Source organism: Hylobates moloch, unplaced genomic scaffold, assembly GCF_009828535.3.
Source record: "Hylobates moloch isolate HMO894 unplaced genomic scaffold, HMol_V3 SCAFFOLD_9, whole genome shotgun sequence".
NCBI lineage: Eukaryota > Metazoa > Chordata > Mammalia > Primates > Hylobatidae > Hylobates > Hylobates moloch.
In genome coordinates this window covers 7,799,041-7,813,669 of record NW_026652284.1, presented here as the reverse complement: position 1 = coordinate 7,813,669, position 14,629 = coordinate 7,799,041, and the positions used below count along the sequence as shown (strand labels likewise).

Sequence of the window (14,629 nt, the reverse complement as noted above, 5' to 3'; positions counted from 1 at the left end):
GGGATTTTTTTGTTAGTTTGTTTACATGTATGTCTTTCCTCTTTTCCGAGCTGCTGGCTCCCTCCTTTCCTCCACCCACCCTCATCCCCCAGCCCCAAGTTAAGAAAAGACAGTGTGCTTGCTTTGTCATTGCAGCCGAAAAAGTCCCTGTGCCCATTGCTCCCACCAGATTGCCTGTCCTAAACTGCCCCAGTAGCGACATTCTAGGGTAGGGACGTCTTCCTAGAACATGGGTTTATGTTAGAATCCTCATGCTGCTACTTGCTAGGGAAGTGGCATAGAGAAACATACTGAACCTCTGGATTTCATTTCCTCATTTTTAGTACTCTTGCCGTGGAAGAGAGGCATGTGGAATGATGAAATCATAGAGACCTAACATACTTCCTAGCACACTGTGCACTGCTCAGCAACTGTTGCGACCCCCTCCTTTCTTCCATGTGACTCCAGGGCTGGCGCATAATTCCTGGAACATTGTAGTTTCAGAAAGTGATGGAAAGAGGGAGGGAAGGTTGGTTCAATAACTGTATATTTCCTTCTGAAAATTAACTGGACCTTTCTCTCAAGCCCTACCCTCTGCAATTAAATTCTTTGTCTTTTCCATTATCCCTGAATTTTGCTCCCATAAGACCATTCGGACAAATTTTAGCCTCTCTGGTACCTAATAGCATTATTTGAAATGACAGTGGCCAAATAAAAATAAACATTGTGCTCTTAGTTTCAATTCTAGTTTTTTTTAACATTTACCTGTTTCATATATATTGACTTGGCACTAGGTCATCGATGATGGAGGTATAAATGAAAATGTATTGACATTTGTGAATTATGGTTATAAGAAATTTTTTTCTTTTTTTTTTTTTTTTGAGACAGAGTCTCACTCTTTTCGCCCAGGCTAGAGTGCAGTGGCGTGGTCTAGGCTCACTGCAACCTCTGCCTCCCGGGTTCAAGGGATTCTTCTGCCTCAGCCTCCTGAGTAGCTGGGATTACGGGCACACGCCACCACGCCCAGCTAATTTTTGTATTTCTTTTTAGTAGAGAAGGGGTTTCACCATGTTGGCCAGGCTGGTCTCAAACTCCTGACCTCAAATGACCTGCCCACCTTGGTCTCTCAAAGTGCCGGGATTACAGGTGTGAGCCACCACGCCCAGCCAAGAAATTTTTTTTTTTTTTTTAAAGACAGAATCTCGCTCTGTCGCCCAGGCTGGAGTGCAGTGGTGCAATCTCGGCTAACTGCAACCTCTGCCACCTAGGTTCAAGTGATTCTCCTGCCTCAGCCTCTCAAGTAGCTGGGATTACAGGTGCACGCCACCACACCTGGCTAATTTTTGTATTTTTGGTAGAGACGGGGTTTCACCATGTTGGCCAGGCTGGTCTCGAACTCCTGACCTCAGGTGATCTGCCCACCTCGGCGTCCCAAAGTTCTGGGATTACAGGTGTAAGCCACTGCGCCTGGCCAAGAAATTTTTAAATTTTGTTTTGAACATATTTTGGCAAGGTCTTTCTCACTTATCTTAATAGTTGAAATAATTAAAACTGTATGAAGAATTTTAAGACTTATTCCAAATCCTTTTTTCCTTTCTCAATTATTTTGACAGTTTCTTGTGATGTATAAACAGATATTTTGCATAGCAAAAGACTTTAATATCTAATATTGTTCTTAATGGACTGGAATTATTTAATTAGCCTGAATGCAGTCTAACTTAAGTAGGCTTTTTATATAGTTATTAGAATGGCTATATTTGAAAAGTATGCTTTGGCATAGTAGAAACTGCCAGATGCACTGCCATTTGATCTAAAAAGGTCACGGGAAAAGGGACATTTAAATTAAGTTATAAATTATAGTTGAAGAACAATATTTTGATGTGTGAGACCAGAGATGTCAGAGCAGGGAGATGTAATGCATGGGTTCATTATAGAACAGAGGTGCCTGACAGCTGAGCCATGCCAAAAGGAAAATTTATTTGCAACATCACGCAGACAGAAAATGGTAGCTAAGATGAGAAGCCAGAATAGAAACTTGAAACCTTGTGGTAATACGCAGAGTTTATGCTAATAAGACTGCCTGAGATCCAGAGATGTTTAATGACTGCTGTAATATTAATGAGGTGCTTGAACATGTGCACATTTTCAGTCTTATTACAATTAAGGCCTCATCCTTGCTCTATAAAATAACACACTTCATAACCATGCATTAAGGTGGATTCTCTCACCTCTCTGCACAACGTACAGATTTGCTGGAATTTCAGAATTGTTTAGGCAAGAGAGTTAAAGCTTTAAACAAGATTTTTATCCATGGTTGCTTTGAGGAAGAATATAATTTAATGTTTATAGCAATCCATGAGAAGTTCAATCATGAGTTAATTAAACTGTAGGCAGTCATTAAGTATTATTTATTCTTTCGAGAAGCTTGCCAGTAAAGCACTTATATATATTAAATTATAGAAAGTAATAAGCATGGAATGATTTGTTAGGCAGAGTGAGAGTAGCAGATTTAACTTGGGCAGTTATGCAGAAATGTTTTTCTTGTAGCATGATCCTTTCTTTCTGCTAATCAGGAGGAGGTGAGAGGCTGTAGTGAGACAATTGCAGATGTGTAGTGACTACCGGCATTGTTGGCTCTATTGAACCTCTTGTTTGAATAGTGTTAGTTAAGAGCCATATATCTAAAATATTACTCCCCACGATGATACCACTGTACAGCTTACAACTATTTTACATTTCAGAGTATCTTGACACATTTTGTCTCATTTAGCACTTTCCATTGTTCCGTGACACAGCTGAGGTCTGGTGGTGTTAGGCCCATTTAACAGATGAAAACCTCAACTCAGCTGGTTCGGGACAGGGCTATTAGCAAGAATCTGTCACTTGCCTCACATCCTGTACTATTTTCACTAGGCTGCAGAAGGTATTGACTAGCTGTTAATTTATTGTAGCACCTAGAGTTAGTTACTGAGAGCTTTTTATGCAACTAGCTAAATATGTCTAGTTATTATGGCACAGTGTCTTTGGCTCTGAATGAATCAGTACAGTGGTTACTTTTGTTATAGTGGAGCCAAACGAAGTGTTTGTTATTCAGAAGTTACTATTGTTTTTAGCACCAAAATCCCGGATGAAGTCCACTTTGCATAGTTCATGCATGTCTGTCTTTGCACACCACTGTATCCCTCCCCATTGCTAGCAGGCAGAGTTGCTTGGTACCTCTTGGTTGAATGAATGGAAGCAAAGAGAATATAGTGTGAGCAGCCTGCCTCTGAGGCTGGAATGTCCTACTGGGTTCAAGGACACTAAGGACTTCTGCTGCAGAAGGTGTGGCAGAAGAGGGCTAGACACCACATAGGGAAAGAGTTCACTCACATTTGTTCTTTCACAATGAACAACCAACAACGAAGGAAAAATCACATCTCAGAGGATTCTGTGGAGCACACCCAGAGACCAAAGGCCAATTGCTAGAAAACAGCAAAACAGGCATAGTTCTGAGATGGAATGACTTGAAAGGCTGGTGGATTGTTGAAGAAATCACTGTTTTGTTATCAGATTCCCTAATCATAAATCCTAGGTCTTAACCTGTGGTTTAGGGAAGACAGGTTTTATTTGGGTAGAAGTGCAGTCATGCAGTTTAGTGATGTGGAAAAGAGGTGGAAAGATTTACAAGTAAATGTTTCCTTGATCATTGGATTTAGAAAAAAAAAAAAACCACCACTGCCACACACCTGTGGTGATGAATCTGAAAGTGCTTTCTGCTAAATGACATCCTGCTATAGTGGTTGCGTGGGGGTAGCATAAGATCTAAGTGCTTCTCCCCTCCCTAGCTTTCAAAGATTGGAAGCTCACTGAGTCAAGATGCTTTATCTTCGTCCCTGCTTTTTGTTACTGATCTTTTTACAGTAGCTCCAAAATGTACAGTTCTGTATACTCTACATTAAAATTGCATTTAATCCCAGATTTTACCAGTCTGACTTGGCTGCAAAATGGACAGAAAGGTTTAATTATCTTGCTTTAATTGCTTTTCTGTGGCTACAAAGTGAAGCTGTAAGACGTTTGAGAGTTGTTTCTTTTCTCCTCATCTTCATTGCAATTTATTTTGCACAGCCTTCTTAGGAAAATGGTAGAAAATCTGACTCACATTAAAGGACATTTTACCTTAGCAATATTGGGAAACCTGTGTTTAATTTCCTGACTACAGACGTAGCTGTGTGGTCGTGATCAGGTACTTAAAATTTGAAATCTATGTAATGTTTTTCACAGTATGAAATTATGGCAATCTTTCAGAACTTGATTTTGTATTAGAGGGGAATGTTTCTAATGACAATTTTTAGAGATTTAAGATAGCCAGTATTTTGATAAATTTACCAGTTCTGCTTTATGTAAGGAATATAGTTGAAATATCCAGTTTAGCTCTTTCTTGAACATTATTTCTTGAACATTATCCTCATCTAAAGAAAGGAAAACTTTGGCTGGGTGCAGTGACTCATGCCTGTAATCCCAACACTTTGGGAGGCCGAGGTAGGCAGATCACCTGAGGTCAGGAGTTCAAGACCAGCCTGGCCAACATGGCGCGAAACCTCATCTCTACTAAAAATACAAAAATTAGCCGGGCGTGGTGACGTGCGCCTGTAGTCCCAGCTACTCTGGATGCTGAGGCAGAAGAATCACATGAATCTGGGAGGCAGAGGTTGTAATGAGCTGAGATCATGCCATTGTACTCCAGCCTGGGCAACAAGAGTGAGACTCCGTCTTAAGAAGGGTTATTTGGGGCAGGTGCAGTGGCTCATGCCTATAATCCCAGCACTTTAGGGGGTCTAGACAGGAAGAGCACTTGAACCCAGGAGTTTGAGACCGCACTAGGCAGCATAGTGAGTTCCTGTCTCTACAAAAAATAAAAAAAATTAGCCAGGCGTAGTGGCACATGCCTGTAAGCTGAGCTACTTGGGAGGCTGCGGCAGAAGGATTGCTTGAGCCCAGGAATTCAGGCGGAAGTGGGCTGATTGTGCCATTGCACTCTAGCTCAGGCAACAGAGTGAAACTCTTTCTCAAAAAAAAAAAAAAAAAAAAAAAACCAATCCCGGGCAGCATGGCAAAACCCTATTTCTACCAAAAATACAAAAAATTTGGCATGGTGCACAACTGTCCTAGTACTTGGGTGGCTGAAGTGGGAGGACTGCTTGAGCCCAGGAAATTGAGGCTGCAGTGAGCCATGATCGTGCCACTGCACTCCAGTGTGGGAGACAGAGCCAACACCCTGTCTCAAAGACAGAAAAAAAGAAGGGCTATTTGATATATCCTAGCACCTAATAGAGTGCCTGGCATAGTTGAGCACTCAATAAATGTGTTGAAGGAAAGAAAGATGTCCTGATCACCAGTAATTTTCCCCAAATGTTGTAAAGGTAAGTTTCCCTATTATGAAGCTGTGTAGGCCATAACAACTTCTACTATGTTAAAAGTGTATCTTTAATAAAAAGGCTGGGTGCTGTGGTTCACACCTGTAATCCCAACACTTTGGGATGGGTAAAGAGAAACATCCTGGCCAACATGGTGAAACCCACTCTACTAAAAAACAAAAATTACTGGTGTGGTGGCTCCTGTATCCAAAAAAAATATTTCTTTAAAGATGTCTCAGAATTTTCTCAGACAAGATTTCTACAAGGTAGAAGTCAATATCTATAACGTTAAGAAGATAGTGCCCCTTTAGAAAGAGTCCCCTTGGTTCCCTAAGGAGAAAAGAGTCCCTTAGGTTTCCTAAGGAGGAGGGCACACCAGAGCAGCCACTTGACTAAGTTTTGTACTTGCCCCTGTGAAATACTGATGATAGCGCAGTAATATTCTTCCTTCATCCATTCAAGAAATATTTCATCACTTTGGGGCCGGGCGTGGTGACTCATGCCTGTAATCCCAGCACTTTGGAGGTGGGTGGATCGCCTGAGGTCAGTTCAAGACCAGCTTGGCCAATTTGGCGAAACCCCATCTCTACTAAAAATACAAAAAATTAGCTGGGCTTGGTGGCGGGTGCCTCTAGTCCCAGCTACTCAGGAGGCTGAGGCAGGAGAATCGCTTGAACTGGGAGGCGGAGGTTGCAGTGACTCGAGATCGCACCACTGCACTCCAGCCTGGAAAACAGAGTGAGACTCCATCTCCAAAAAAAAGAAAAAGAAAAAAATTTATCACTTTGGGTAAATAATCCCACACTTTTTACTTTTCAGATGTGTCTTTGTTTAGGGGTGAGGACGGGTAGGGATTCTCAGTACTTACGGTATCATGGGAAAGTCAGGAATAGGGACTATTTTTTTAAGGAATAGGGATATTTTTAAGAGGCCAGCCAGACAACAGGTCAAACAAAAGGAGAGAATCCACCGTTATTTAGAGAACAGAGTAGGGAAGGAAGCTTGAGTTACCGTGTCACTGGAATAGCTTCTTCAGGAGAAACTGCCATCTGAAATAAAGTTTTGTGAAGGAAGTGGGAATGCCAGGACTTGTTCAGAGGAGTGCCTCTTTCCCCATTAAGCTCATCACTAGAAATTCAGCTGAGGGGCATCGTGCAGGCTGCAGCCATGCTCTCTAACAAACAGAACAACCACAATGAGATGTTCAACACTTCAGTGGAAGCATCTCTTCCAGCTATAGTTTAAAACTCTTCTTGGTTCACCAAAAGGCCGGAATGCCATAGGGATTAATGATATTTGATTGAACTTCATCCACTCAGCAGTTTGCTTTTGGAGTGGGCTTTATGTTCTTATGAGCAATTTCCTGGTAGCAGGCACATAAGATTTTATTTTTCTTATTACTATTATTAGTTTTTTGAGACGGGGTCTCACTCTGTCTCTTAGGCTGGAGTGCAGTGGCACCATCTCGGCTCACTGCAACCTCTGCCGCCTGGGTTCAAGCGATTCTCCTGCCTGCCTCAGCCTCCCGAGTAGCTGGGATTATAGGCGTCTGCCACCGCGCCTGCCTAATTTTTGTAGGTTTTTTAGTAGGGATGCGGTTTCACCATGTTGGCCAGGCTGGTCTTGAACACCTGACTTTGTGCTCCACCAACCTCAGCCTCCCAGAGTGCTGGGATTACAGGCGTGAGCCACTGCGTCCAGCCAAGATTTTAAAATTCAAATTTTTTCCTGTATGTGATACCAGAGTTTTAATCAAATTTCATTTAACATGGGTAATTTTATGTGACACATAAGTGGTTTTTGTTTATAGCTTAACAAAATTTTTTGTCTCTGAGAAGACTACTCTGTAATCTGGAAAGTCGATCAAACTTGAAGCCGATTCTTTTTTTTCTTTTTGAAAGATGTAGCTAACATGTATTTTCTAATATTATCCTCACATATTCCTAAGAGGTTGATGTTATTTTATCCATTTTTAAAGATGTCAAAATTAAGGCACAAAAATGATAAGTAACTCTCTCAAGGTCACATACCTAGTAAATAGTAGAGCTAGAGTTGGAATCCAGGCAGTTTGACTTCAAAGTCCATAGTTTTTCCTACTTACCCTTTTTTTTTTTTTTTTTTAATTGGAGACAGGGTCTCACTTTGTCACCCAGACTTGTAGTGCAGTGGTGTGATCAAGGCTACTGCAGCCTTAACCTCCCAGGCTCAAGCCATCCTTTCACCTCAGCCTCCTGAGTAGCTGGGATGATAGCTGGGACTATAGGCACATGCCACCACGCCCAGCTAATTTCTTAAATTTTTAGTAGAGATGAGGTCTCACTATGTTGCCCAGGTTAGTCTTGAATTCCTGAACTCAATTTCCTACCTCAGCCTCCCAAAGTGTTGGGCTTACAGGTGTGAGCCATTGTGCCTAGCCTCACACTTTTCTTATAATTAATTACCCCATACAGTATAATTACCTCTTATAAAAGTTGTTAATTTTGCCATGAGCTTTTCATTAGAAATTTATGATTTGATCAACTTCATTTGATTTCAAATTATCACTAAAATGTGTGCTTTTTGCATTAAGTAGGCGTTTAATTCTTCCTTTTATTCATTTCCAATCCACGTTGACCTGTGATTATAAATCCCCATTGTATTATAGAACTTGAAAAATGTCTGCTTGTTCTGGATATTAGGCAAAGTATGAGAATCCGACTTTATTTCAGATCTTTTTATACGTCTGAAAGAAGGCTAGATTGGATAGTTTTCAAACATTTGCAAATCATAGTAGTATTTTATTTTTAAAAGAGTCTAGTGATAATGATAAATATGAATCTAATGATAAATAATAATAAAAATAAATAAGTTAATATTTATTCATTGCACCACCACTCCCAAGTGGGATCCAGTATTGATCATTGTTGTAGGTCTTTTGTTTTGTTTTAAGATAGTTGATTTATTGTTATAGCTAATGTACAACCTGGACTTCCCCGTCTTGATTTAGAATAAATTAGTGTCCTCTAAACTGTGAGAATGCTCTGGAAATTAAAATTTTTAATACTTTCTGTTTTGCTGAGTGAGCATTGAAAATGGATGTTTGGGCCGGGTGCGGTGGCTCACGCCTGTAATCCCAACACTTTGGGAGGCCGAGGCAGGTGGATCACGAGGTCAAGAGATTGAGACCATTCTGGTTAACAAGGTGAAACCCCATCTCTATTAAAAATACAAAAAATAAACCGGGCATGGTGGCGGGCGCCTGTGGTCCCAGCTACTCGGGAAGCTGAGGCAGGAGAATGCCGTGAACCCGGGAGGCAGAGCTTGCAGTGAGCCAAGATTGCACCACTGCACTCCAGCCTGGGTGACAGAGCGAGACTCTGTCTCAAAAAAAAAAAAAAGAAAAGAAAAGCAAATGAATGTTTGTGATATTCCTTTCGTTAGCAGTTAAATGGTTGGAAAAGAGACTTGCAGTGTGTGTTTCAGCATTTATTTATTGATTTCATTCAACAAATATTTACCACTGCCAGCTTACTCTGTGCCCAGCCCAGGGGCTCCAGCAGTTGCCAGGAAGGCATCTGCATGTCCTCCTGAGTCTTCTGTTAGAAAGAGGAAACACATGGCTCTCTCCTCTTGTGATTCCATAGGCCTTTGCCTAAACCTAAGCGAGAGTAATTATTACAACCTACTCGATCTTGTCATTTTGTATGTTTTGTATCTGTACCAATTTGTAAGTTTCCTGGAAATAAGGACTGTAACTTATTAAGGTTTATTCTTTACATGTCTTGAATGTTCAGCTTTACCTGTCCTGAATGTTCGGCAAATGCTGGCTCATTGTTAAAATAAGAGATTGAAGCACAAGTGAAAAGATCAGAACGTCCACTCCATGAGAACAGGGATCTCTGTGTTGTTTACTGCTGTGTCCCAGAACCTAGTATTTAGGAAGTTAGCAAGTTTTTCTGGAGTATTACCTTATACTGTGGACTGTGTTCAGCACTGGAGATACAAGTCTTAGACAAAACCAATCTTTGTGTAAGAAAACTAGATTTGTAAAGGAAAGGTGGATTTCCAATGAGAATTCTGAGTGACAGCCACAGTATGGGGAGGTAGATAGAGCAAGAGGATCTTTGTACCTGCTGTTTCTCTACATCATCTGCAAGTTGGAACTCAGAAACTTGGAGTGTCTGGAGCATCTTTGCAAGGTGGGAAGGAGTCCATGGTGCCAGACACTACACAGGGTTGAAAAGACGCAGGATGAGAAAAGTTGATTAGCTTTGACAAGAAACAAGTCTAGTCCTAAAGGGAATATGTAGATAAACCTGCATCTTTATTCATATGTACTGAAAAACTAGCATACTATTACAGACTTTATTTTCTTTAAAAAGCTCTTAAATTTTAGGCACTTTAAATATTTTGTTTTTATGTGAAATTAGCACAGTCGAAAAATTTAAGAAATGCTAAAAAGAAAGAACATAATCTAGTGTGACTTTACACTGCTTTGCGGAGAATGAGGCAAGAGTAGGGGTCCTCCTGGCTGGGTTGGAGTCTTGGCTTCACCTGCTGGCTCAGTGTGGTGAACACCTTTACTTGATCTTTCTGTGCCTCAGTTTCCTCATCTGTGAGGTAGGGCGATGATAGCTCCTAAACCGTAGATTAAATGAGAAAATACTTTCCCCATAGGATTAGGTAAGATAATGATTGCATGGAATATCCTGAGCACTGGGTGGAGCCAAACATTCCCTAAATGTTTGCTTTATGGGAATATAGGGGAATCCTATTCCTATCTTTGCCAAAATATTTTCTGCCTTGCCTGTCTCCCTCTCCCAGAGCGAGTAGAATAGGGGTTGGGATAGGATGGTCTTGGATGAGAACAAATTCCCATGCCTACTGAAATGATAGAGTCTCACTGCACCTTTCCTGACTCTTCTGTGAGAGATAGTCAATGAGGAGCTTGCCTTGGATTGATTTGTGTCCTGTCTGTTATTTGGTGCAGTTAGCTAACTAAAATTGTTGTTGTTTTAGCTGCATGAAAGCGGTTACGATGCTGGCAAAGCCCTGCAGCGCCTGGTGAAGAAGCCTGTGCCCAAGCTCATCGAGAAGTGCTGGACCGAGGACGAAGTGGTGAGCAGGAACCAGCATTTGCATTGTGCTCTGGGGCATCGGGCCACGGGCGTCTCAGTGTGTGACCTCCCTGCTGCTCAGGGAAAGCAGAAGCTTCAGTCATGCAGAATGGCTGTCCGTGGCGGCACCAGGCAGGAGGATGGGGCCCTTCAGCCCCACAATTGTACAGAAAGACTTGATTTTATTAAGATTAGGCTTCATAGATGACGGGAAAGATTGTCCAGCTTTCATGGAAAGAAAGGAGAAATTGATAGTTACTCCTAAAAAAAGTTAATTTGAACTTGTTTTTGGTGCAAACTAGCTTGTGATACCTCCCTATTTAAAGACACAGCATGTTAAAACCCGTGGACATATAACCTAAAGTAGGGTTGGTGACTTGTCTTTTTTTTAATCATAATTATTTTAGAGAAGGCGGTCTTGCTGTGTTGCTCAGGCTGGTTTTGAACTCCTGGGCTCCATCAGTCCTCTTGCCCCAGCTTCTTGAGTAGCTGGGACTATAGGCATGCTCCACCATGCTTGGCTTGGTGACTTGTTTTTATAGGGCTTGTAAGACCCCTGACCTCCTAAAGGACATTGATTACAAGCGGGAAGCAGAGAGTTGATAAAATAAATATACTGGATTTTACATATTGATTGTATTGCTGTGGCCTGTTGAAGGAAGTGGGGAGAGAGAAATGTGCCCACAAATACAGCCTTGCAAACCCATGGATTCCCATCCAGCAGACAGTTTTAATGAAGCTACATCTCCATCTTGTGACTTGTAAAAGGCATTGCTGTAAACCACTTACAGATTTCTTGTGCTTTTGCAAATAGTCTTCAGTATGAATATTACCGCTTGACATTTGCCTTTCAGGTCGAATGAAATTTAAATGAAGGCTGGCACTAATACACATATTGATTCCAAGTTCCTCTCCTGTATTTTAAATTATGCTAAGAAACAATGTTTAGAAATTGTATGTGCTTTCCTGGTCCCGCTCTTTCATTGATTCAGCAATATTTACTGAGTGCCTGCTTGCGCGCCAGGTGTTGTCCCTCCTTGGGAGTCTTAAGTTTTGAGAGGGGAGACCTTCGTAAATGAGTATGTGTCAGGGAGTGGTGAAGCAGATACAGAATAGGGAGAATCAGCTGGGTGGGGTACTGTCTTAGCTAAGGGAGGATCAGAAAAGTCCTGGTAAGTAACATTTAGATGAGACCTTAGTGAAGTGAGGAAGGCAGCCTTTTGGATATTAGAGAATTCTGGGCCCTAAGGTGAAAGCATGCTTGGCATGTTCAAGAAGTAGGCAGGAATGTTTCTGCAGCACAGCAAGGAGGGGAGTGGTAGGAGAGGTGGGCGGTGGGCTTGTGGGAGGGGTGTCCCAGAGGGAGCAGATCAGGTGTGACCTGTTGGCCCGCCATCAGGGTGCGGTGATGTGCCCCACATGAGCAGCTTCTGAACAGAGGAGTGACTCACTCCGACAGTGGCGCTCACTCTGGTCGCTGAGTCTGGTGGCCTCCGGGAGCTGCTGCACGCCAGGCTGGGACTGGTGGCTGGGTGGTGTGGCAGCAGTGGCCGTGATAAGAAGCAGCGAGATCCAGGCTGCACCTTGAAGGTAGAGAAAAGAGAATTTGCTCCCAGAATGGCTGTGGGTGAGGTTGGGCAAGGGCTGAGGAATGGGAAAAGCTAGCGGGAGGTGAGATGCACTGAAATGGCCCTAGGGTTTGGTAATGGAGTGCTTGTTGAATAGTCCCTTAAGACTTTAACTTTATCAGACTTATGGAGTTCATGAAGCTGTTTTTTAAAAAAATATAAAATAAAAATCTTACGTGATTAATAAAGAGAAAGAAACACCTTAAACATTTTAAAATGTTTAGACAATGTTAAATTCAGTTTTGAGAAGTCATAATGATACTTTTTTTTTACTGTAAGCCTCTTTATGTGAGGAGTGGATAAGAGATCTTATTGACAAGGTTTTAAAATTCTGCTAAAAGCCTGTGTGGAAGAAACACCTAAGGAGATGAAAAGGATGGAACAAGCGTGTAGACTGTGGTCGTTTAACCGCCCTTTGTGAGATTGCCTTCACTCCTCTCAGCCTGGTGTAGGCAGCCTCAGGGCCTTGTCAGCTTGCAATCCATGGCTGCTTCTGCTTCTGCCTCTCCCTCAGTTCCTGGCCATCTCCTCTCTCTTTAGTCTCCATGCCCTTTGGCATCCTCTCTCCTTCCCCACCTCTCTGCCTCTTGGTGTCTCCCACCCTTCCCCACTCCTCACTCATGCCTCCCAGCCCCTCTCTAGCCGTGGCTCTCCTCTCTCCCTTCTTTCATTTCTCTTGTGACCTTTCATTCCCTCTGGAATTTTAAAAATACACAGCCAAAGTCCTCTCTTCCTGCTGAAGAGAAAGCTGCTTTCCTTTTCCTGCAGCGCCTGCTTGTAACATCAGGCAGCTGTTGACTGTCTCCCCATTGCTGCTGCTTGGGGATTTGTAGCCGTGAGCTGAGAGGGAAGCCTTGCACATCAGAAAGAGCCTGGCTTTATGTTGAAAAACAAAACATGACTCCAAAGTGGTGAATATTTTGAGTATGGAATAATGATCCTTAACTGCATACATCCGTATCCGTTTGGGGTCATTTTTATCATGTTTGCTTCTTGGTTTGAAAAATGTCTTGGCAGCCATCCAGCCCTTGCAGAGCCTCAGGATCAAATGGTTCCCTTATGTGTAGGAAGTGAAGCTTCACTTTGAAAACCTCAGCAGTGAAGAAGAGAGACTGACTGAATAATTGAGAGGTTGAAGGAAGCTTCTGGTGAATGGATCCAAATCAAATCTTTGAAGAGATTTATGTGGCAACAAGGCAGTCCCCTCTTTACCCTCGCCTGGCTTTGGCTGTGAAAAAACACCTGCTGTGTACATGTGGCCCCCTTCTGTTAAGTTTACCGCATTTTCTCACCTCAGGAGTCACAGGAATAAGCAAAACAAATGTGTCCCAGCTAACATAAGTACATGGGCCTACCTCTCCCTTTTTTCCTCCCAGTTTTCTGTATACTTGGAACATTCTAATTATTATTTTTATTATTATCATTACTGTTTTTTAAGAGATGGGGGTCTTGCTATGTTGCCCAGGCTGTACTCAAACTCTTGGGCTCAAGTGATCCTCCCACATCAGCCTCTGAGCAGCTGGGACTACAGGCAAGCCACAATGCCTGGCTACTTACTATTAAACTTCGCTGCTGCTGGCATATTAATTTGTTCTAACTACCCAGTGTCTGATCTGACTACAACAGTCTTGATGAACGGGTTTCCCTCGGCATTTACATGAATACTTTGAAGCAGCTGCTCTGTGAGAGGGTTGATGAAATAAGCACCTGAAGTGTGAGTTCCCTGCTATGCAGTGGACGGGCTGGGCCTCTGGACCTCCTGGGCCAGGTAGGGCTGCTGCTCTATGAAGAAACTAACGTCTCATGCCAGTGCAGACCCTACTCACTGTCTCCCCTCTGCGCATCACTCACTGGTAGTTCATCCTCTGCCTCCTCGTGCTGACTTCTAATCCCCAGCTGTTCATTCCTTGCGGTCTTATTTCTGAGTTGATTGTCCTCCGAGTTTGTAAACTTATTAAGGGTACGGACTTAATGATGAAGATAATTTCTCTCCATATGAGAGGCTTGAAGAATATTGATGACTTTTTGTTCAAGGTAATCCTTTTAAAAAGTTCTTCACTGTAATTGAGTGTCTTCAATCCAGCATTTTAAAACTTGTAATAGTTAATAGTTAGGAATCAGCACATTAAAGAGAAAAACTTCTACATGCCTCAGAAACCAACCTTAAAAATTTTACTTTTGGAGCCTGGTCAACACAGCAAGACCTTGTCTCTACAAAAAATTAAAAACATAATAAAATAGCTGAACATGGTGCCATGTGCCTGTAGTCCCAGCTACTTGGGAGGCTGAGGTTGGAGAATCGCTTGAGTCCAGGAGTTCGTGGCTGCAGTGAGCCGTGGTCATGGCACTGCACTCCAGCCTGGGCAACAGAGCGAGACTGTCTCCAAAAATAATAATAATAATAATAATAAAAGTGCTTTTGGAAAAAGCTCACACATTAAACTCTTTCTTCTTCTTCTTTCTTCTCCTATCACCTGACCTCTTCTTCCTAGGTCTTTCAGATAATCATGAATTCTGGAGATCTTAGACC

The 14,629-nt window shown here is 42.3% G+C and overlaps 1 protein-coding gene across 6 annotated transcripts in view; it reads left to right on the top strand.

Moving 5' to 3' along the window:
* Window positions 1-14,629, top strand: part of RERE (arginine-glutamic acid dipeptide repeats) — a 464,393-nt gene that overhangs the window by 340,855 nt on the left and 108,909 nt on the right. For all 6 annotated transcript variants that reach the window (XM_032758816.2, XM_032758813.2, XM_058443739.1 and 3 more), the window contains one exon: window positions 10,374-10,472. In XM_032758816.2, the coding sequence (XP_032614707.1) occupies window positions 10,374-10,472 (99 nt within the window). The remainder of the gene's footprint in view (window positions 1-10,373; window positions 10,473-14,629) is intronic.